We start from the raw sequence: 23,654 nt of genomic DNA, 5'->3' as shown, positions 1-23,654 counted from the left end.
CTGACAAGGCCACACAAAACTAGACGCTTTTAGACAAATTACTGCCTCTCACAGGTCAAAACAGGAAACCCACATCCTCAGATCCCAGCCTCACACCCACACACATAGTTAAAGACAGTACAATGGTACATCCAAGGGTGAAAGGTTCTACCTGGAACCAAAAAGGGCTCTCCTACAGGGACAGTCGAAGAACCTGTTGGTTCTAGGTAGCCTAGAGTGTAGCCTATGATGACATCATTGTTGTTATAAGGGTCTACCCAAATACCCATTATTACAGCCTGCTGTATCTGGTCTCAGCTATTAACTGATTAGAAACTCAGAAATTATGTATGTCTATAAATGGTTATCAACCCCTGTCCCTGGGACTCTTTATTGACATAGAGGTAACAGATGATCAAACAATGAGACAATCCTTACATTTCCAGTTAAATAAAAGAACATTGGAACATCAAACATTGGCTGAGAATGTCAGGGACATGAATGCTATCAGTTGTTGACAGTCTTTATGAATTCATGAGACTTTGTTAATGGCTACATCCTGCTATGCATCTCTCCTGCGTGTGGGCAATAACTTACGTAAGTGTCATTGATGCGCAAAAGTGAGCAAACAAGGGAACAAACATGGGCAATTGAATGTCTATCTTTAGAACATCCGATTTTATGATTTTATGGTGGAGGTTTATGTAATTGGAAGGATATCTTGGCTTTCTATGTGAGATAACATGTTCAAATGACAGGTTAAGGGATTTACAATGAAAATCATGTGCAACGTTATCAATAATCAACATTTATCATTGATATAGCCCAAGAAATTGAGTTGAGTTTTTTTGTATGAATTGTCCTTCAGTTATCAGAAAGATAATTATTTAACATGCAAAGAACATACATGGCATAACCTAAGTATTCCAGAGTATGTTTTGTATAAATCAAATTATGTTTTGTGTTAAATCAATTAATATTAATCCCTGATTTTACCCCACTGTTTAGAGAGGGTAAAACATTCTAAAAGCCTACATCCTGACATCCAGAGTGACATTATGATTCGGAAAACAACTGTGGATGATGATATCGAATTAAACAATAAACTCAAGTTTTATACCGCTCATCGATGGTAGCCTCTGTCAAGTCATAAATTGCCCGATTGAAATAGACAGAATCCCTGGTGGTGATGATGTAGACCGAATGGTTCCTGCTCTACTTGTTTACTGCCTCTGGTCCAGCCCTTCTGGAGGATCTGTCCAACCCCCTCCCTCCCTTCTCTTCCTCCTCTAGTTCCTTTACGACCCTTTCATCCTCACTGGAGTTCCTGCTGATGCTCTTTAAGCATGGGTTATGTCCTGCACAGTGGATCTCCTTATGTGCTGCAAGAATTTTCTCATTTGCACAAATTGTGAAAAATGGGGACTTTAAACCAATGCTGATCAATACAAATTTCCCCCTATTTATTGACCTGTGATATGATGTTTCCATAGACTAATTTTACTATAAAGGATATAGATTTTCTACCTATGGTTTTCTGTTCAGGAGTAGGCTAACATCTGTATGCTTAGTTCTCTATGGAGAACGCATATTCCAGTCACAACTGGCCCAGAATTTATATATATATATTTAAAAAAAAGATTGACAATGATAATAGAGACTCTAGCCTAGAATAGAACACAGTAGAATAGAACACAGTAGAATAGAACACAGTAGAATAGAACACAGTAGATAGAACACAATATAATAGAACACAATGTAATAGAACACAGTAGAATAGAACACAGCAGAATAGAACACAGCAGAATAGAACACAATAGAATAGAACACAGTAGATAGAACACAATAGAACAGAACACAATAGAATAGAACACAGTAGAATAGAACACCGTAGAATAGAACATAGCAGAATAGAACACAGAAGAATAGAACACAATAGAAAAATATAGAATGTGGAGTGGAGTAGAGTAGAGTAGAGTATAATATACTGAACCAAAATATAAACGCAACATGTAAAGTGTTGGCCCCATGTTTCAAGAGCTGAAATAAAAGACCCCATTCATTTTCCATAAGCACAAAAAGTTTATTTTTCTAAAATGTTGTGCACAAATTTATTTACATCCCTGTTAGTGAGCATTTCTCCTTTGCCAAGATCATCCATCCACCTGACAAGTGTGGCATATCAAGAAGCTGGGGCGGCAGGTAGCTTAGTGGGTAAGAGCATTGTGCCAGTAACCGAAAGGTCGCTGGTTCTAATCCCCGAGCTGACTAGGTGAAAAATCTGTCGATGTGCCCTTAAGCAAGGCACTTAACCCTAATTGCTCATGTAAGTCGCTCTGGATAAGAGCGTCTGCTAAATGACTAAAATGTAAATGTAAACAGCATGATCATTTCACAGGTGCACCTTGTGCTGGGGACAATAAAAGGCCACTCTAAAATGTGCAGTTTTGTCACACAAAACAATGGTACAGATGTCTCAAGTTTTGAAGGAGTGTGCAATTGGCATGCTGACTGCAGGAATGTCCACCAGAGCTGTTGCCAGATAATTTAATGTTCATTTCTCTACCATATGCCGCCTCCAACGTTGTTTTAGAGAATTTGGCAGTACATCCAACCGGCCTCACGACCGCCGACCACGTGTATGGCGTTGTGTGGGTGAGCGGTTTGCTGATGTCAACGTTGTGAACAGAGTGCCCCATGGTGGCGGTGGGGTTATGGTATGGGCAGGCATAAGCTACGGACAACGAACACAATTGCATTTTATCGATGGCAATTTGAATGCACAGAGATACCGTGACGAGATCCTGAGGCCCATTGTCGTGCCATTCATCCGCCGCCATTACGTTTCATCCTGATAATGCATGGCCCCAGGTCGCAATGATCTGTACAAAATTCCTGGAAGCTGAAATTGTTCCAGTTCTTCCATGGCCTGCATACTCACCAGACATGTCACCAATTTAGTATGTTTGGGATGCTCTGGATCGACGTGTACGACAGCATGTTCCAGTTCCCACCAACATCCAGCAACTTCACACAGCCATTGAAGAGGAGTGGGAGAATATTCCACAGGCCACAATCAACAGCCTGATCAACTCTATGTGCTGCATGAGGCAAATGATGGTCACACCAGATACTGACTGGTTTTCTGATCCACGCCCCTACTTTTTTTTAAAGGTATCTGTGACCAACAGATGTATATCTGTATTCCCAGCCATGTGAATTCCATAGATTACGGCCTAATTTATTTATTTCAATTGACTGATTTCCTTATAGGAACTGTAACTCAGTAAAATCTTGGAAATTGTTGTTTATATTTTTGTTCAATATAGAATAGAAAATAAAATATTAGAATAGAATGTATTATTTCCGGAAGACAAACATTGCAAATATTTAGTGTCTGAGAATATTTTCACCATTACTTGATTGGAACAATAAGGATGTGTTAACGCTATACAGTTGCCTAATATGCCAATGTTTCAAATAGGGAACTCAATCTCCTTTGTTCCTTGCTTACTGTACTGCCCCTTTAAGATAATACATTTCAATCTAGGCGTGTTTCCTGCACCCATTGATTAGAAACGAGACAAACTCGCATCGCATCCTGCGAGAAAGCACAACCAATTTAGGCTACGGTTATTTATGATATAGGCCTATTGTGTTTTTATTATAATAATTATTGAGCCTTACTGAATAGAATAATAACAACAAGCCAAGCGATGACTGTCTTGTGCGCGCATGTATTATCAGTTTTATCGATGTCACTCAGTCAAGGTCCACGCTCCCGATGCGAGTAGCAAGACTGGATTGCTTTTCTTTGGGCCGAGAAGATCTGACTCAAACATTTGGATACAATTCAAACAAATTCCATTATTAAAGGGAGAATTTGGGATACTGATTACTGTTCTACTCTAGAATGGAAGCCCTCTGGCACTGGAAGGAGGTGGACGCTATGAAAAGAGGAGAACTATGATTGTCGAAAATATGGATGGATGCATGGATTTGTGAAAATGAATGACACAAACGACAAGCGCGCCACGATCATGTCATTTCAGAGCAACTAACGCGGAGTGCTGAATAAATTCCTTGCATCAGACTGAATGGATTTTAGGAGATTTACTAGGCTACAACCAGAAGACAAAATAGGCAATCAGATTTAAATCAACAACAACCTTTATCATAGGAATAGGCATATTTGTGAGCTTCTGAATAATTTGGAATCGCCCGTTAAATGGTGAAAAAATTAAAATAATCTCACTGATATTGCCTGTCACAGGGACATGTACTTTACCGTATAATTTTCGTTTTTAAAGGTTAGTAAATATTGTAATTTACATACATTGGCCTATGCACATTATATGTCACTATAGTTTACGGAGTTGAACGAAAACTGTCAGTATGTCGGCGGTAATGATGACACGGAAGGTACGAAAATGGGAAAAGCTCCCGGGGAAAAACACTTTCTGCTGTGATGGACGCGTAATGATGGCCCGGCAGAAAGGCGTCTTCTATCTAACCTTATTTCTCATCGTTGGCACCTGCTCCCTGTTCTTCGCATTCGAGTAAGTATATCTGTTTCTCCATTGTTCATGGCTGTCAAAAATTATTCGGGCGTGTTTTCTCAATAAATCCTGAACAAATCAAAGGCCCATGACGTTACCTTTCGTGTGAAAAATGTTTTCTAGGATGAGGTGCTTTTAGGCCCGCAAGTCCGATGCAACTAATATTTACATTTTTACATTTTAGTCATTTAGCAGACTCTCTTATCCAGAGCGACTTACAGTTAGTGACTGCATACATTTTTCATACTGCTGTAGTATACCTAAATATAGCCTTTATTTACCCTGTTCCAAGCTATGAATTAAGTGATAAGGCATATACAATATTTATGAACTTTTCTCTCCCCACAGAAAACATTGGCTGAGTGGTATCAGACGAGAACCATTATTGACTAATATCTAGTCTTGCATATTTAAATATTTGATTCCCTTACTGTCCAGTGAAAGGGGCCCTTGCTAAACATTAATTAAGCATTGCCTTTCAGAACATAATAATAAGATGTCAACCTAGCTCTACAGCCTGGTCTCATAGACTAGACATAACATAGTAAAAGTAAATCTGTGACACTCATATTAGTATGATATGTTTAGTATGGTTACATAAGACAGAAGTTGATTGGGGTGGATGGGTGGGCGAATGTCTAGCAACACAAAGGTTGCGTGTTCGAATCTCATCATGGACAACTTCAGCATTTTAGCTCATTAACAATTTTGCAACTACTTAGCATGTTAGCTAACCCTTCCCCTAACCGTAACCCTTTAACCTAACTCCTAACCTGCACCTGCATTGGCTAGTGTAACGCAGTCATTCTCATTTCTGCTGACTTCACTAGTTGGACTTGCCAGATGGAGCTAGCTGGCCAGGTGTTTTACAACTCTGAGGTTTCACAGTGAAACCATAGCCCCCCAGAAACAGACTGGCCAAAGAGCAGTTCGGGCAAATGCCTGGTCAGTGTGCCTGTCTAAATTATATATGTATTTTTTTTGTAGAATTCTCATTAATTAAAAAAATGGGGGCCTCAAGGAAAAGTGGTCCAGTGTGTCCAGGCTGATTACTAGTTTTGCACTCTCCCTATAAATACAAGACGTTTCCCTCCATGAAATGTACTGCATGATATTCTAGCAGCTGGAATCAAGTTTCACCAAATAATTCTACTGGACAGGGACCATCACTGCTAGGCTTCTAGGCCTAATGTAATCATCCAGTGGACTGCTGAGGAGCTACAGCAGTGGCTGCAGACTGCAGCTCCCTGAGGCCTCTGGTCTTACAGTAAGTGCCAAGCCCTTTCCATCTGTGTGCGCTCACTGGGAGTCTGGGTCATGTTCATTAGTCACCAAATGGAAGAAAACGGACTGAAACAGGGAGGGGCTATCTGGACTCATCCAATCAATAACGCTCAATTTTATTTTATGTCACTAAAATGTTTTGGCGTAATGAACAGAACATGTTCTCTGAGTCTCCACAGAGGGAACTGTTGTCCGCCCCAGGTCCAGAGTAGAGACTGATATTGTTGATCCCACTAGCTTAGCATCTGAGGTTGGACCAGGCCCAAAAGTTACTAATGGCCAGAGTGCCATTAGCGGTTAGCAGGCTACGTTCGTATTACAGTTGCCCCATAATTATCCCTCATGGGGAGGCCTGAATATTAACATAGAGATTGAGCTGGGGAACAGGGGTTGTAATTCAAAACTCTCCATTACGGAGCAATTTGAGCCGTATCAGATCTAGCCCCTTGACAGGCTAATGATAATTTGCTGAAGAAAGAGGCACAGTGGTTTTCATGCTTTTCAGGAGTCATGTTTGAGAGAGTAGCTCACTACCACTAACCAACAGCTAGTCACTCCTCTATCGGAAACTGAGAAGTGATAGCTGGGATCTTTCACTTCCACTGTACTATATCTCTAAATAGATGAAGAAATGTCCTAACCTGCATAGATGTCTAAATCTTAAAATGCCCATTGATCATGGGCCAAACAAGTCAAAATCTGCACCTAAATAGATGTACTGTATCTATATAGATGTCTATCTCCAACTTCCATGGATCTGGCCTTGTCCCATGAGCTGTATGGACTGTATGTACAGTACCAGTCAAAGGTTTGGACACACCTACAATGACCCAAAACACACCTCCAGGCTGTGTAAGGGCTATTTTACCCAGAAGGATAGTGATGGAGTGCTGCATCAGATGACTTGGCCTCCACAATCACCCGGCCTCAACCCAATTGAGATGGTTTGGGATGAGTCGATTATTCTACAATGTAGAAAATAGTACAAATAAAGAAAAACCCTTGAATGAGTAGCTGTGTCCAAACTTTTGACTGGTACTGTATGTCCTGTATGGACTGTATGGCATGACAATAGAGGAGTTGGCTACAGCACATACAGTTATGGAATGAGGTTGCCATGGATCATCTTTGGGACAGATTCTGCAGCTGGACACAGGTAGGGACTGTGATTATCTGTTGTGTCTGGCGACAGTTTAACATTCCTGATTTAGCAAGAATGTCACTAATATTACTGTAGACTAAACTACTAGTCTAGTGGGAGTAGAGAAACAATGACGGAAACCACTTTTTATGGCTGTGCTTTCATGGTTTACACCAATAGGAGAATCATCACTGGTGTAGCATCTTCTCTACACTGAATATATGTAATCATTTTCACAGGGGAGACAGATCTAACCCTGGGTTAGTTCATTAGGCACCAAATTAAATAAAACTGTCTGAATCTGAGTGAAACTGAGAGGTCCCATCTGAGCTTGGCCAATAATAAATGCTAATTTTTGTTTTCTGTTGACCATTGCACATTGTTTTTCTTTGTGTACCCTAATGAACACAACCCAGTTCTGACAGCTCAAGGCCAACAACTTTAGAGGAATCCTACGATTACATTACTCTAGGAGATCCAGCTTAGTTCTCCTCCCACTAATTGAATTTATGTTTGTCTGTGAAGATCCAACACACATTTCTTCCTTGGGAATCAATTCACTGCATTAGGGCCTGGTTCCTTTCATGTGCGTTTTTGGATTAGAAAGTAGCAACATTGCATAGATGGGAGGACAGAGAGGCAGTGTCCTCCTGAGCAGGCTGGACCCAGTCCAAGAACAACCAACCAACCGGGTAGACCTCTACTTATCTCCAACCATCATCAGTCCAGTGAGGGAGGCTCCCCCTAAAGAGTAGCTGCCCTACAAATGAGCAACACATACACAAAACAGATTAGCCAAATAGCTAGTTTAGCAGAGCGGCCATTGGCTTCTCCCGGTCAGCTCCATCAAATATTGTGTGTGTATGTGTGTGGCGATGGAGGGGGAGAGATCGCACTGCCGAGTGCTGACCTTAATGTGACTCTGGCCAGAGGATATCTAGTAACAGACCTGAGGTCCCCCTGGCATCCATTTTCCCCTGTCGTTCTCTCTGTCTGTGTGTGTGTTTCTAAAGCAGAAAATGAAAATAGTGTTTATGATTGAACAGGTAAAGGTAGTCCCTCCCTTTCAGTCTGTTTTCTTCTTCCACTTGGTGTTTAATGAACACAACCCAGTCAATGCCCTGATTCATATTGAGAACCTACTGTATCTATTTCCGATAATCATGAAGTAGTCTTTGTTCCCTAAAAGCTTTCTTGTTTACATTGACATTTTAGTCATTTAGCAGATGCTCTTATCCAGAGCGACTTACAGTTAGTGAGTGCATACATTTTTCATACTGGCCCCCCGTGGGAATCGAACCACAACCCTGGCGTTGCAAACGCCATGCTCTACCAACTGAGCTACAGGAGGCCTTGTTCAAGGTTGTGTTGTGTTTTATAGGGAGAGTGAATTTCAGTGAAATGATCCTGTTCATATCTGTACTTCAAGACAAGGAGACGAGCTAGGGAGAGACACTTAATACATGTTTGCCTCCTCATCCAAGTGCTTTGTAATTGATGACACATGCCACCATTCTCCCAAGAGATGTCTTCTGTCTGATATCATCTCTTTTAAAGGACTCAGGTGTGCGGTACTGTCTCGTAGCCACTTTGGCAGCATTTTGGGTCATAAGGATTCGGTCCCTTCTCAATTTGCAGTTCAAAATCTATTGCGTCCCAAATGGCACTCTACTGGGCCCTGGTCAGAAGTAGTGCACTATAGTGGATAAGGTTCCATTTGGAACGCAGCCATTGTATTGCAGTGGCTTGTCGGGCCCTTATTGATTCTCCACAATACTATGTTCCTTTTTCCTCTCTCTGTCAGTGTAGTATTTCATGGAATCACATCGTTGTAATCTGATTTATTAATTAATCACTTTGTTCTGCTCCACTGTTGCAACTTTTTGTTGCTGATTCAACTTGTTTCTAGAGAGAGAGAGAGAGACTACTGTAGAGCTGCTAGCGCAGCAGTATGGTACATAATTCATTGGTATTGTGATTCACTTCTGTGATTCACTTCCAACGGACAGCTAACGCCGGTGTTAAGTATTAACGAAGGCTGGGTATGAAATACTCAGCGACTGCAAATGTCAGGAGTGGCTAAGGCATGACATCTTCCTCGGTGGTGTTGCTCAGCATGAGGAGTTCTACTTTTTTAAGGCTGCAACCTCTCTACCTTAGAGGCCTCTCCTCATCTCCACTCTTGAAGTACATGATCGGCCGGTTTCCCAGACACAGATTAAGCCTAGTCCTGGGCTAAAAAGCATGCTCAATGGAGAGTCTTTTTTGCCCAAGAGTAGGTTTGATCTGTGTTCAGGAAATGGGGCAGATAAGTCTCAAACTGAGATAATGGCGCCCGTTTCATGGACACCTCAACTAAAGTTGAAGAAAACAAAAGGAAAAAAATAGTTACTTGTTACTAACGAGTCCTTCTCTGTGTGTTCAGTGTGAAGTTTCATGGTTCAAAATCTAGATTAGAGAGCCCTCATGCAAATGTCCCTTCCCCTCCAGTGGTAAAAAGTTGATAGTAAAGTTCTCACTCTGCATCAGTTACTTATTATAATTGATACCAGGCAGAGCCAGTGGTTGATATGTTAGCTCTGCTTTCAATGTATTTAAAGAACTGGCTGTTACAAGCCTCGTGTTAGGGAAGTGTATGACAAATTGTACAGTGTCCATGGCATGCAGGTTGGGCTCAAGGCCCAATTTAAAGGGATAGTTCAAAGAAATTACATATTTAGATATCTTAAAGGAAATGTGTTGCTCAATGACTTGGTTTGATGTTATTTTTAGATGACTTGAGAGCATAAATATAGCCTTCTGAACACTAATTTGGGGAGCCTTTCTCTCCGATGACAACGAGGGAGAGGAAGAACAAACAAGGGAGAATATGAACATATTAAAGGCCCATTGCAGTCAAAAATAAGTAGCTTCGTGGTCTGATTCTGTTCAGATCTGTCTGACCACTTCAGGAGGTGGTCAGGGATGCATTGTGTGGGGATTTATCCTCAGTTGGATGCAATCAGGCTACCGAAAGAGCATACAGTGGGCGACGTCATCAGCACTCCTCCCACAAGTCTCCAGAAAATGTGTGTTTTGGGACCGAGAGGCACCTTTTTTCATTATAACGTTGGAGGAAATGCATTCCTAGAGTGTGGGGATCGTGTTTGCTAGCCAACTATCTAATATTTAGAAAAACGAATTAATTTTTGTTTTGCTAGAGTAATGCTACCTCATTTGCAATCCCTTTCGTGTTACTTGCTAGCTTGCTGGCTAGCTACAGAGGTTAGCTGGCCACTTAGCTAATGTAGTTAGCTACTGCCATTAGTTGTTATTGTGTTTATATAATTTTGCCTATTCCACCATTTGTGGAATGCATACTGGCATTTGAATATAGCGCGGGAGCGGCACAACATGGCATGATCAGAATTCCATGATCAGAATTACATTATCAAAATACTAAAGCTGCATGAACTGTCAAGTCTAGACACAGCCTTAGTTAATACACCAATAAGAAAGAGTTCCAAACCTCTCTGCCAATAACAGCTAGTTTTCAGTTTTCCCCTCCTCACTCAGACCAGTCCTAGCAAAATTCTTGCTTGAGAAATTGGTCTTTGCTAAGAAGCTATGTTTGTTTCTTTTTCACCATGTTTTCACTTAAAAATCACTGTAAAGTGCTTAATTATAACCCAGCAAGGATTTGATGTTGAGATAAAAATGGCTGCAGTGGACCTTATTAAGAAAATGACATTCAATCATCTTGAGAGATATTTTCAGAAGGCAAATAATACTGAACACAGAATCTGACAATGAGTGTTTAGTCTGAACGTGATTTATTACACTGTTGATGAAAACTGAAATGGCAAAATGAAAGAAGGGCCATGCTTAAATTTGACTGGTTTGTCACAATGTTTTTTTAAATAAAGCTCTGGCCATCTGCCTCAGGGCTTAAACCAGTGGAAATGTATATTGATTTGATGGATCTCTGATCCTTTTTTACATTTTACATTAGTAGTGAAAAGGTAGCCTGGTCCCAGATCTGTTTGTGCTGTCTTTCCAACTCCTATGGTCATTGTCAAGGCAAAGGAGTTGGCACAGCACAAACAGATCTGGGACCAGACTATTAAATAGGTACTGGGGGAAATGTATTGGACCTGTCCTGCAGGTATGGGACCAGTATGCAGACTTATCTGTTTAATCTACATAGTGGCTTTCGCCCCACTAAGAGTTAAAATGAATAAATCCTGAAGTCAAGTCAATCTCCATAATGTGAAAGGAACAGGTAGACTTTGTTACCCTGTGTTTTGTTGACTCACTCTTGTACACTGTAGCTACACCCATCCCCATTCTCCTATTCCTCCCTCTTACAGAATGTTTTCACTGTGGTGTATGACAGTGTTTATGAGTCAGCATAAAATGGCACCCAAACAAAAAGAGATAATTAAACATTTTAAATGAGAACTGAATATGACAGAACCAGCCCAATCAGTTAGTGTCCAGGGCTTCCATCATAAACGTGCCGTGTGCATTTGTACCAGACTGAGTTGGGAGAATGTATGTTTTTCAACTAGAACGCATTTTCTTGGATTGATCATGTTTTGGGATTTTGTAGGAAGATCCACCGTCTTTATACGTCAGGATTCACAAGAAATCTGGTGTTTAAAAAAAATATTTCCATTTCACATACCTCTTGCATGATCAAATCCATATCCTGTTACACCAGTTACACTGTGAAATAAACTCCTGATGACTCATGAACCTGTCCAACATGGACATTGCCCTGTATGACCAGATGTTGTAGTAATACTTTCCCATTCTCTCTTCATAATGACTTATATGTGTCATGTATAGCTCATAAGGCATAATACATGTGCTTATAATGCATTATGAAGAGGGTGTTCATAGGAAGTGTTATCATAATACATCTCTCCACATGAGGAGCAGTGCATTATAATGCGTCATGCACAGTTTATATGGCATTATAAATGTGCTTATGAAGAGGGAATTGTTATCATTATTTATATATATATATATATTACCCTTTACATTGTGGATGTGTGATCTCTCCACATGGGGAAGAAGGAGAGCAGCTCTATTAATAGCTCAGTGCCAATCTGCCGCAGCACTTTACAGAACGCCTTCGCCACCATGATGGGAAAAGGGCCTTTTTTAAGTGGGGCGTCCTGGCTGCAGAGTGGCGTCCTGACTCTATTGGCAGTTTACAGTTTACGCATGCCAATTGGACTTATGTTAATACTGCTCCTCCCCCCTCCAGAGGGTGAGAGTGTTCAGAAGAGTAAACACAGTCTCCGGCTGTTGTTAATTCTTGGCCCATGGCTGCAGTGTGTGTGTGTGTGTGTGTGTGAGGCCCTAGGGGAAGGGTTGCAGACCAAACCGCCCTAACGGCATGCTGCATCAGTAAACAACTTCTGAACACAATTCTACAAGAATGTGAAGAGACTTGTTTCTCAGCACAGACTGTTTGTGCAGCGCTTTTTGTTGACAATTAGGGGATTCTCGTGTGTAAGACGAAGGCTTCTTCCACCTCTGGTGTTATCAACACAGCCTGTTATTGTGCTGCCATGAAGGGCCATGTAAATACATATTTATTTTATATTACATATGGAGTGTTAGTTTTGGTGTGAAATTGAAGGCAATAAATATTTTTTTTTCGCTCACAATTCATGAGGATTTGCATCATCATAACTAAACAGAATAATCACATGGTACTGTAACTATCCTGCTTTAGCTTAATGTTTCACGGGTCAATCACATTATAATCACTTAGTATGGAGTTTTCAGAGTCAACATTGAGAGCATTGTGTGGTGCTTGTGTGTTTGCTGGAATATTGTTATTAACCTATGGTTCTCTTGTCACATCTGCAGGTGCCCATACCTGGCAATCCACCTGTCCCCTGCCATCCCGGTCTTCGCTATCCTCCTCTTCTTCTTCGTCATGGCCATGCTGTTGAGGACCAGCTTCAGTGACCCGGGGGTGTTGCCGCGCGCACTCCCCGAGGAGGCCACCTTCATCGAGATGGAGATCGGTGAGTAGTTGACCCTACCTGTGTTATGATCATCCATGCGTCCCTCATCCTTCCCTAGGCCCTGTCTAGAAACAACCCCTAGGCCATAATCCATACAGTGCCTTCGGAAAGTATTCAGACCCCTTGACTTTTTCCACATTGTGTTACGTTACAGCCTTATTCTAAAATTGATTAAATAAAAATCTTCATAAATCTACACACAATACCCCATAATGACAAAGCGAAAACAGGTTTTTAGAAATGTTTGCAAAATTATAAAAAAAATATAAATACAAATAAAATACCTTATTTACATTAGTATTCAGACCCTTTGCTATGAGACTCTAAATTGAGCTCAGGTGCATCCTGTTTCCATTGATCATCCTTGAGATATTTCTACAACTTGATTGGAGTCCACCTGTGGTAAATTCAATTGATTGGACTTGATTATGAAAGGCACGCACCTGTCTATGTAAGGTCCCACAGTTGATAGGGCATGTCAGAGCAAGAACCAAGCCATGAGGTCGAAGGAATTGTCCGTAGAGCTCCGAGACAGGATTGTGTCGAGGCACAGATCTGGGGAAGGGTACCAAAAGATTTATTCAGCATTGAAGTTCCCCAAGAACACAGTGGCCTCCATCATTCTTAAATAGAAGAAGTTTGGAACCACCAAGACTCTTCGTAGAGCTGGCCGCCCGGCCAAACTGAGCAATCGCAGGAGAACGGCCTTGGTCAGGGAGGTGAACAAGAACCCGATGGTCACTCTGAAAGAGCTCCAGAGGTCTTCTGTGAAGGACAACCATCTCTGCAGCACTCCATCAATCAGGCCTTTATGGTAGAGTGGCCAGACGGAAGCCACTCCTCAGTAAAAGGCACGACAGCCCACTTGGAGTTTGCCAAAAGGCACCTAAAGACTCTCAGACCATGAGAAACAAGATTCTCTGGTCTGATGAAACCAAGATTGAACTCTTTGGCCTGAATGCCAAGCGTCACGTCTGGAGGAAACCTGGCACCATCCCTACGGTAAAGCGTGGTGGCTGCATCATGCTTTGGGGATGTTTTCAGCGGCAGGGACTGGGAGACTAGTCAGGATCGAGGGGAAAAATGAACAGAGCAAAGTACAGAGATGAAAACCTGCTCCAGAGCGCTCAGGACCTCAGACTGGGGTGAAGGTTCACCTTCAAACAGGATAACGACCATAAGCACACAGCCAAAACAATGCAGGAGTGGCTTTCGGACAAGTCTCTGAATGTCCTTGAGTGGCCCAGCCAGAGCCCAGACTTGAACCCAATCGAACATCTGTGGAGAGACCTGAAAATAGCTGTGCAGCAACACTCCCCCTCTAAGCTGACAGAGCTTGAGAGGATCTGCAGAGAAGAATGGGAGAAACTCTCCAAATACAGGTGTGCCAAGCTTGTAGCATCATACCCAAGAAGACTTGAGGCTGTAATCGCTGCCAAAGGTGCTTCAACAAAGTATGGAGTAAAGGGTCTGAATACTTATGTAAATGTGATATTTTAGTTTTCTATTTTATCAATTCGCGAAAATGTCAAATCTGTTTTTGTTAAGTCATTACGGGGTATTGTGTGTAGATTGATTAGGGGGAAAAAACAATTTCATCAATTTTAGATTAAGGCTGTAACGTAACAATGTGGAAAAAGTCAAGGGGTCTGAATACTTTCCGAATGCACTAAATATACACAAATATAAACGCAATATGTAAAATGTTAGTCCCATGTTTCATGAGCTGAAATAAAAGATTCCAGAGATGTGCTATATGCATGTGCACATTTTTACATCCCTGTTAGTGAGCATTTCTCCTTTGCCAAGATAATAAATCCATCTGACAGGTGTGGCATATCAAGAAGCTGATTAAACAGCATGATCATTGAACAGGTTGACCTTGTGCCGGGGACAATAAAAGGCCATTCTAAAATGTGCAGTTTTGTCACACAACACCAATGCCACAGATGTCTCAAGTTTTGAGGGAGCGTGCAATTGTCATGCTGACTGTAGGAATGTCCGCCAGAGCTGTTTCCAGAGAATTGAATGCTTATTTCTCTACCATAAGCTGCCTCCAATGTCATTTTAAAGAATTTAGCAGTACATCCAACCGGCCTCACAACCGCAGACCATGTGTAACCACGCCAGCCCAGGACCTCCACATCTGGTGGCTTCACCTGTGGGGTCGTCTGAGACCAGCCACCCGGAAAGATTATGAAACTGTGGGTTTACACAACCGAAGAATTTCTGCACAAACTGCCAGAAACCGTCTCAGGGAAGCTCATCTGCGTGCTCGTCGTCCTCACCAGGGTCTTGACCTAACTGCAGTTAGGCATTGTAACTGACTTCAGTGGGAAAATGATCACCTTCAATGGCCAGTGGTTTGCTGATGTCAACGTTGTGAACAGAGTGCCCCATGGTGGCAGTGGGGTTATGGTATGGGCAGGCATAAGTTACGGACAATGAACACAATTGCGTTTTATCAATAACCATTTGAATGCAAAGAGATACCGTGATGTGATCCTGCAGCCCATTGTCTTGCCATTCATCTGCCGCCATCACCTCATGTTTCAGCATGATAATGCACAGCCCCATCTCAAGGATCTGGACACAATTCCTGGAAGCTGAAAATGTCTGGCCTGCATACTCACCATACATGTCACCCATTGAGCATGTTTGGGATGCTCTGGATCGACGTGTACGATGTCGTGTTGCAGTTCCCGCCAATATCCAGCAACTTCGCACAGCCATTGAGGAGTGGGACAACATTCCACAGGCCACAATCAACAGTCTGTGCGAAGGAGATGTCTCGCTGCATGAGGCAAATAGTGGTCACACCAGATACTGACTGGTTTTCTGACCAACAGATGCATATCTGTGTTCCCAGTCATGTGAAATCCATAGATTAGTGCCTAATTAATTTATTATTGACTGATTTCCTTATATGAACTGTAACTCAGTAAAGTCATTGAAATTATTGCATTTATATTTTTGTTCAGTGATTTGAAACCCAAAGTTAATCAACGTAATGTGACATTTCTGTAGTTCTGAAAGAATGTAGGAGTTTATAAGGTAAGCAATATGGCGAGCAGGGATGTAGCTCAGTTGGTAGAGCATGGCGTTTGCAACGCCAGGGTTGTGGGTTGGATTCCCACGGGGGGCCAGTATGAAAAAATACAAAAATAATGTATGCACTCACTAACTGTAAGTCGCTCTGGATATGCTAAATGGATATGCTAAATGACTGAAATGTAAATGTAAATTACATCTAGCCTATCAGAGGGCAAGGTGGAGCTACTATCATGCTGCTCAGACCTATCTAATCCTTTCAGATGTACATGAAGTGCCTAAGGGGTAGGGGCTAGCGAAGTCTCTTCCGGACGTGGAACAGATTTCACCAGAGGCCAAGGAGGACTGTGGCCCACCACCCGAGGCGAATTAGGAACCAAGCAAAGTGTAAAGCATTTTAGGGGCATGAATACTGCAGCAGATGTGTGTGTAATGCAGCAGAGTGGAGACCAGAGCCCCTGCCTGTTGTTTAATTCATTTTTGTTATGCTTTATGCCACTAAAGGTTAGAGCTAATCATCCATGTGTTCTGAGCTCATCCCTTAGTCAGACCCCTGCATAGTTACCAACTTTTTCTGCAATCTGAGGTGTACCATTTTGAGCCTTGATGAAGTCTAAATTCATCAGTTTGGCCCTCCATGCCGTTCTCATTACCTAGACAACAGTAGTATGCATTAATTATGATGGCACAACCAAATTGGAGGGTTTTGCAGACAAGCCCTTCCTATGTTCCCTTGCATAACCTAGCCAGATGTGGGTCTTGATGAACATGCTGCACATTGCTGCACTTCTAATGGCCTTTGTTTTGATAACCTGACCACTCCCTAGTGGACTATCCACAATTTTAGCCGCTCTTTCAGCCAGCCTCTCTTTCCTGTCTGTCTCTTGAGGGAAAAGCCTGTCTGCTCTGCAGTAGCCCTGCCGCAGCCCAACCCTCCCTCCCTCCCTCTCTAGCTGTTCAATGTGCAGCCTCTGTCTGTGCAGGGAAGATTCACAGTGCCCTTCATGCATCCCCCATCCTCTCTCATTACGGTCGAGAGGCTTGGGTGGGGGACTGGTCAGAGTTCCTCTCCAGATGACAGAGGGCTGGAAATTATTGCCACTGCTGCAGGTGGTCCACTGAGATTGCCTGTGCTGGCAGCGCTCCTTTTGACTCGAGCGTTCCAGTCAGAATACATAGAGATGCATGCTAACGGCTATTGGGCTAACATGCTAACGGATATTGCTTATTGGACTGATATGCTCCCTTTGTGATGGCTCTGACTCAGGCCTTCCAGTGAGACCGCATAGAGATGCATGCTAAAGGCAATTGCCTATTAGTGTAACATGCGAATGGCTATTGCCTATTCGGCTAGCATGCTAATGGATATTTTGCTAACATGCTATTGGCTATTGGCCTAACATGTTAATGGTTTTAGGGCTAACATTCTCATCATTGGGCTAACAATAGCCGTAATGGCATTACTTAGAACAGCGAGGCCGTTCAGTTTGTGTGACATGACCTTGTTTAGCACATGGCGTATTTTGAGCCATAGATTGTGTTTGGTGGTCTGCAGCAGGATCCTGCCCTCATAACCTATTTTGCACTCCTCTCAAACTGGTCTTCCTCATCGTACCCTAGTCTCGACAAACCTGACCCTAGGCAACACAGTGACTAGGGTCAGTTTTCTATTATATACATTTTTAGTTTCACTGCCTACGTCACTACTTTATCCGCTTGAATAAAATACAAAATAGTAGCTAGTAAGCTGGAGATCAGAGGTTATTTTTATTGAGTGCATTTTGCAAGTGGCTAGTTAGCATCAACTACCTTCACTAAAATCACTGCAAAGGTTTTGCCTGCAAACTTTGGTTTTGAATCGTGACGTTCTGGCATGCCTGCCTCGTGATTTATTGGGTCGCCAGAATAGTTGTTTTCATCTTGCCTTTACACTCCCAGAATGTATTTTAATGTGCCATCTTTAGCCAGTGTGGCAAGCGGTGGGGTCTGTGACGGAATGTGGGGGGGTGTTAATGGGAGACAGGCAGGTATGGATGTGTGGAGCCCCAGGGCTCTAGAACCCAGGCTGCCTGGCATATTGATGAAGGCCCAGCTGTGGTGCTCTGTCACTTGGACCCGTTAGTGGCTGGCTCCTGGAGGAATACTAATCGGATGAGAGCCTATCCTCCTGGAATATATATAATGGGCCGACGAGGACTGGCTCTTCCCAAGGGACTGCGTCTCGTTCCCCACTGGAGTGCTAGTTAGCTACATTAATTCATTCACAAAGCAATGGTTTTAAGTGGAAAGTGGTTTGATTAACTTACTGTGAATCGACATTCTGATTTGTTAAAAAGCCTGGTGTTTCTTTAAACATGTTTTTGCAGTATGTGATGAAGGCATTTGACCACTGTCTTGTGTGCTGTACACTGTATTGATTTTTCCTGTACACTGTTGAGTTGTACATTTTTTCTTCAATGGTGGTAGCAAGATCCTTAAAATTAATTCTGCTTTCTTGCATAGCCATAATCATGCAAAGACTTTGGTGGGTGGTATGGCCTCGATGCTTTTAGAGCAAACTGTGTAAATGTTTGATTTGGGTTAAGTTATGTCATTCCCCCTGGCAGTATTCAGTAATGTTATTTGAGTTATTAAAATAAACTATAAGCGATTTATGTGTGTGTATACATACATACATACATGCATGCATACATACATACATACATACATACATACATACATACATACATACATACATACATACATACATACAGTTGAAGTCGGAAGTTTACATACACCTTAGCCAAATACATTTAAACTCAGTTTTTCACAATTCCTGACATTTAATCCTAGTAAAGATTCCCTGTCTTAGGTCAGTTAGGATCACCACTTTATTTTAAGAATGTGAAATGTCAGAATAATAGTAGAGTGATTTATTTCAGCTTTTATTTATTTCATTACATTCCCAGTGGGTCAGAAGTTTACATACACTCAATTACCATTTGGTAGCATTGCCTTTAAATTGTTTAACTTGGGTCAAACGTTTCGGGTCGCCTCCACAAGCTTCCCACAATAAGTTTGGTGAATTTTGGCCCATTCCTCCTGACAGAGCTGGTGTAACGGAGTCAGGTTTGTAGGCCTCCTTGCTCGCACACGCTTTTTCAGTTCTGCCCACACATTTTTCTATAGGATTGAGGTCAGGGCTTTGTGATGGCCACTCCAAAACCTTGACTTTGTTGTCCTTAAGCCATTTTGCCACAACTTTGGAAGTATGCTTGGGGTCATTGTCCATTTGGAAGACCCATTTGCGACCAAGCATTAACTTCCTGACTGATGTCTTGAGATGTTGCTTCAATATATCCACATAATTTTCCTTCCTCATGATGCCATCTATTTTGTGAAGTGCACCAGTCCCTCCTGCAGCAAAGCACCCCCACAGCATGATGCTGCCACCCCCGTGCTTCACGGTTGGGATGGTGTTCTTCGGCTTGCAAGCAACCCCCTTTTTCCTCCAAACATAACGATGGTCATTATGGCCAAACAGTTCTATTTTTGTTTCATCAGACCAGAGGACATTTCTCCAAAAAGTACAATATTTGTCCCCATGTGCAGTTGCAAACCGTAGTCTGGCTTTTTTATGGCGGTTTTGGAGCAGTGGCATCTTCCTTGCTGAGCGGCCTTTCAGGTTATGTCGATATAGGACTTGTTTAACTGTGCATATAGATACTTTTGTACCTGTTTCCTCCAGCATCTTCACAAGGTCCTTTGCTGTTGTTCTGGGATTGATTTGCACTTTTCGCACCAAAGTACGTTCATCTCTAGGAGACAGAACGCGTCTCCTTCCTGAGCAGTATGACGGCTGCGTGGTCCCATGGTGTTAATACTTGCGTACTATTGTTTGTACAGATGAACGTGGTACCTTCAGGCATTTGGAGTGGTTGAAAAACGAGTTTGAATGACTCCAACCTAAGTGTATGTAAACTTCCGACTTCAAATGTGTGTATGTGTGTGTGTGTGTGTGTGTGTGTATGTATGTGTATATATATATATTGTGATGCCACGAGAGGCTACCGCTTCCAGCGGGGTTGCCCAAGTAGTGCAAGGAGTCCAGGTTCAACCAAAACAAGGATTTTTATTAAAGGTCTTCGGCAACAAACAAAATTATAACACAATTCTCTTCTTCCCAGAGCCCACACTCCAGACCGTGTCTCTTCCCTTCCAAACAACTCCAGCCCATCAGCCCCTGATTGGTTTCAGCTGCGTGGGAAGATTGGCCACAGAGGGTTGGAGTTCCCGACCATACCAGCAGATGGAGCCATAGCTGTCTGGGTTTGCAGCCACCTCAGGGGGATGTAACGTCCCTCCAGGACACAGCCTCTCGTGACATCACACATCCCCCTCCTCGGGACCGACGTCCTCGTCGGGGTAAAGGCAGTGAAGAAGGCATCACGCCGGGAGAGGGCGTCCGCATTGCCGTGGTGCTTGCCAGACTGCTCTCTCCTCAACTCCTCCAACTCTAGGACCAGGGACTCAGCCTCCTGTTGTCTCTCCTTGAGTTTCTTACTGAACGCATCAGCCTTGGTTTTAGCAGAGTTTAGCTTCTGTTGAGCAGCTTTCAGTTCCTTCTCTCTCTCTGCCTCCGCATTCTTCATCTTGTTCTCCAACACCTTGTACTTCTCCTCTGCCTTCTTCTGGACCTCCTTACTACTGCGCAGGGTCTCCTCACACTCCTCGATGGTCCTGCGCAGCCTCTCCAGCTCCTCCTGTTGCTTAGGGAAGGAGCTCTGTTGGAGTTTAGCCTGGAGGATATCTAACTCTTCTGTCTTCATGTCTAACTGTTGCTTTAACAAACGATACCTCTCAGCGGTCCCCTTCAGACCAGACAGTTCTTTGTCCAGATTCTGTAGCTCCGTCTCTGTGTCGGTCTGGGCACCTGCCATCCCTATCAGAGCCCGGGCGGGAGTGAGTAACTCGGAGGATTGAACCGGAGCCTTCCCAGGATGAGTCTTGCCTCTCCGTTTCCGAGGTACTCGGGTTATCCTCTCCTGAGACTCTCTCCAGAGGGTAAAAGGCTGGGCAGTCTCGTCCAATTAGGACAGGGACGGGGGAGGGAATCAACCACCCCCGCCGTCGTGTGTATGGTTCCCCGTGTGCTGGTCATTGTAAGTTCAGTAATGGGGTATTGTCTGGTGTCCCCATGGACACAGGAAACTGGGAGGACTTTCCCCGGGGTCAGACACGTTGGGCCCACCAAATCCTTACGCACCAGGGTGGCCTGGCTACCAGAATCCAGTAAGGCCTCCACATCATGGTGATTCACAGTTACCGGGCAGGTGGGGGGGTCGATCTGGGCCGCCATCTACGACTCCCAAGAGCGAGGCAAAACGGTGTGTGGGTGCTGAGCTGGAGGACTCCGCAGTGGGCATAGGTTCATCGGCTGGTTTCCCACACTGCCAGGAGATATGTCCCATCTCCCCACACCGGTAACACTGTCGAGTTTCCCCCTCCTGGTGTACTCTTCTTGGACCCGCCTGGTTTCTGGCTCCCCCTGGAGCCGGGATAAGTCCTGACGTGGCTGGGTTCGAGACCTTGGGGGTCCTTTGGACGGGTTCTTCCCATTTGTGGTGGGGCCGCACTCCTGGGGTCTTTTCGGGAAGCATTCAGCATCTCCGCTGTGGCCTGGTACTTTTCCACAGCTTCCACGGTCAGATCAGCCGTGGTCAAGGCCTGTTGACTGATGAACCGTTTTGCCTCATAAGGCAGGGCGCGTAGGTAACGATCCACCACAACGGCCTCCACCACCGCCGCTGCTGTATTCCTCTGCGGATCCAGCCATTTCCTTGCGATTCGGACAAGTTCATGCATCTGCGCCCGAGGAGGTTGGTCTGGTTGGAAGGTCCAACTGTGAAAGCGCTGGGCCATACCAAACTTTGTGCGTCCATATCTGCTGAGGATCTCAGACTTCAGGGCATCATAGTCAGTAACCTGGTCAGGGCCCAGGTCCCGGACAGCATTCAGCGCTTCCCCGGTTAGAAAGGGGGCTAACAGACCAACCCACTGTTGCTTGGGCCAGGCTTCCCTAGTGGCCGTGGCCTCAAATGCATGCAGGTATGCCTCAATGTCATCGGTAGCTCCCATCTTAGATATAAAGTCACTTGCCTTTATTGGGCGGGTATTTTGGACCACCCTCTGTCTCTGCAACTGCAATTCCTCTGCCTTCAGAAGGTTGGCTTTCTTTTGCTCCTCCAAGAGAGCCACGTTTGCTTGCATCTGGGCTTGCTGGCCAGCAACAAGGGCTTTCAATATGTCCTCCATTTCAGTCGGCGGGGAGCCTACGGCCAACTTGGAAAACTGGGTGATCAAACCTTCGGTATCCTCCTCTGACATGCACTATTAACGCTTGAGCGTGCCCGTATTCTCCACCATCTGTGATGCCACGAGAGGCTACCGCTTCCAGCGGGGTTGCCCAAGTAGTGCAAGGAGTCCAGGTTCAACCAAAACAAGGATTTTTATTAAAGGTCTTCGGCAACAAACAAAATTATAACACAATTCTCTTCTTCCCAGAGCCCACACTCCAGACCGTGTCTCTTCCCTTCCAAACAACTCCAGCCCATCAGCCCCTGATTGGTTTCAGCTGCGTGGGAAGATTGGCCACAGAGGGTTGGAGTTCCCGACCATACCAGCAGATGGAGCCATAGCTGTCTGGGTTTGCAGCCACCTCAGGGGGATGTAACGTCCCTCCAGGACACAGCCTCTCGTGACATCACAATATATATATATACACACACACACACACACACACACACACAGTTGAAGTCGGAAGTTGAAGTCGGAAGTTTACATACACTTAGGTTGGAGTCATTAAAACTCGTTTTTCAACCACTCCACAAATTTCTTGTTAACAAACTATAGTTTTGGCAAGTCGGTTAGGACATCTACTTTGTGCTTGACACAAGTAATTTTTCCAACAATTGTTTACAGACAGATTATTTCACTTATAATTCACTGTATCACAATTCCAGTGGGTCAGAAGTTTACATACACTAAGTTGACTGTGCCTTTTAAACAGCTTGGAAAATTCCAGAAAATGATGTCATGGCTTTAGAAGCTTCTGATAGGCTAATTGACATCATTTGAGTCAATTGGAGGTGTATCTGTGGATGTATTTCAAGGCCTACCTTCAAACTCAGTGCCGCTTTGCTTGACATCATGGGAAAATCAAAAGAAATCAGCCAAGACCTCAGAAAAATTTTTGTAGACCTCCACAAGTCTGGTTCATCCTTGGGAGCAATTTCCAAACACCTGAAGGTACCACGTTCATCTGTACAAGCAATAGTACGCAAGTATAAACACCATGGGACCACGCAGCCATCATACCGATCAGGAAGGAGACGCGTTCTGTCTCCTAGAGATTAACGTACTTTGGTGTGAAAAGTACAAATCAATCCCAGAACAACAGCAAAGGACCTTGTGAAGATGCTGGAGGATTATCCACAGTAAAACGAGTCCAATATTGACATAACCTGAAAGGCCGCTCAGCAAGGAAGAAGCCACTGCTCCAAAACCGCCATAAAAAAGCCAGACTACAGTTTGCAACTGCACATGGATACAAATATTCTACTTTTTTGAGAAATG

The 23,654-nt window shown here is 43.5% G+C and overlaps 1 protein-coding gene across 3 annotated transcripts in view; it reads left to right on the top strand.

The window, feature by feature from the left end:
* Positions 1-3,566: 3,566 nt before the first annotated feature.
* LOC121540461 (palmitoyltransferase ZDHHC9) overlaps positions 3,567-23,654 on the top strand; it is a 45,054-nt gene continuing 24,966 nt past the window's right edge. For 2 of the 3 annotated variants that reach the window (XR_005995500.1, XM_041849342.1), the window contains exons 1-2: positions 3,567-4,538; positions 12,829-12,989. Coding sequence is in view for 2 of the 3 variants with exons in the window: in XM_041849342.1 (XP_041705276.1) it covers positions 4,375-4,538; positions 12,829-12,989 (325 nt within the window). In the remaining variant the exon portion in view is untranslated. Of the gene's footprint in view, positions 4,539-5,698; positions 5,806-12,828; positions 12,990-23,654 lie in introns of all 3 variants that reach the window. The other variant, XM_041849355.1, reaches the window with a different exon arrangement.

The sequence above is a fragment of the Coregonus clupeaformis genome, chromosome 3 (genome assembly GCF_020615455.1).
Source record: "Coregonus clupeaformis isolate EN_2021a chromosome 3, ASM2061545v1, whole genome shotgun sequence".
Taxonomy (NCBI): domain Eukaryota; kingdom Metazoa; phylum Chordata; class Actinopteri; order Salmoniformes; family Salmonidae; genus Coregonus; species Coregonus clupeaformis.
This window is presented reverse-complemented; position numbering and strand designations above follow the sequence as displayed.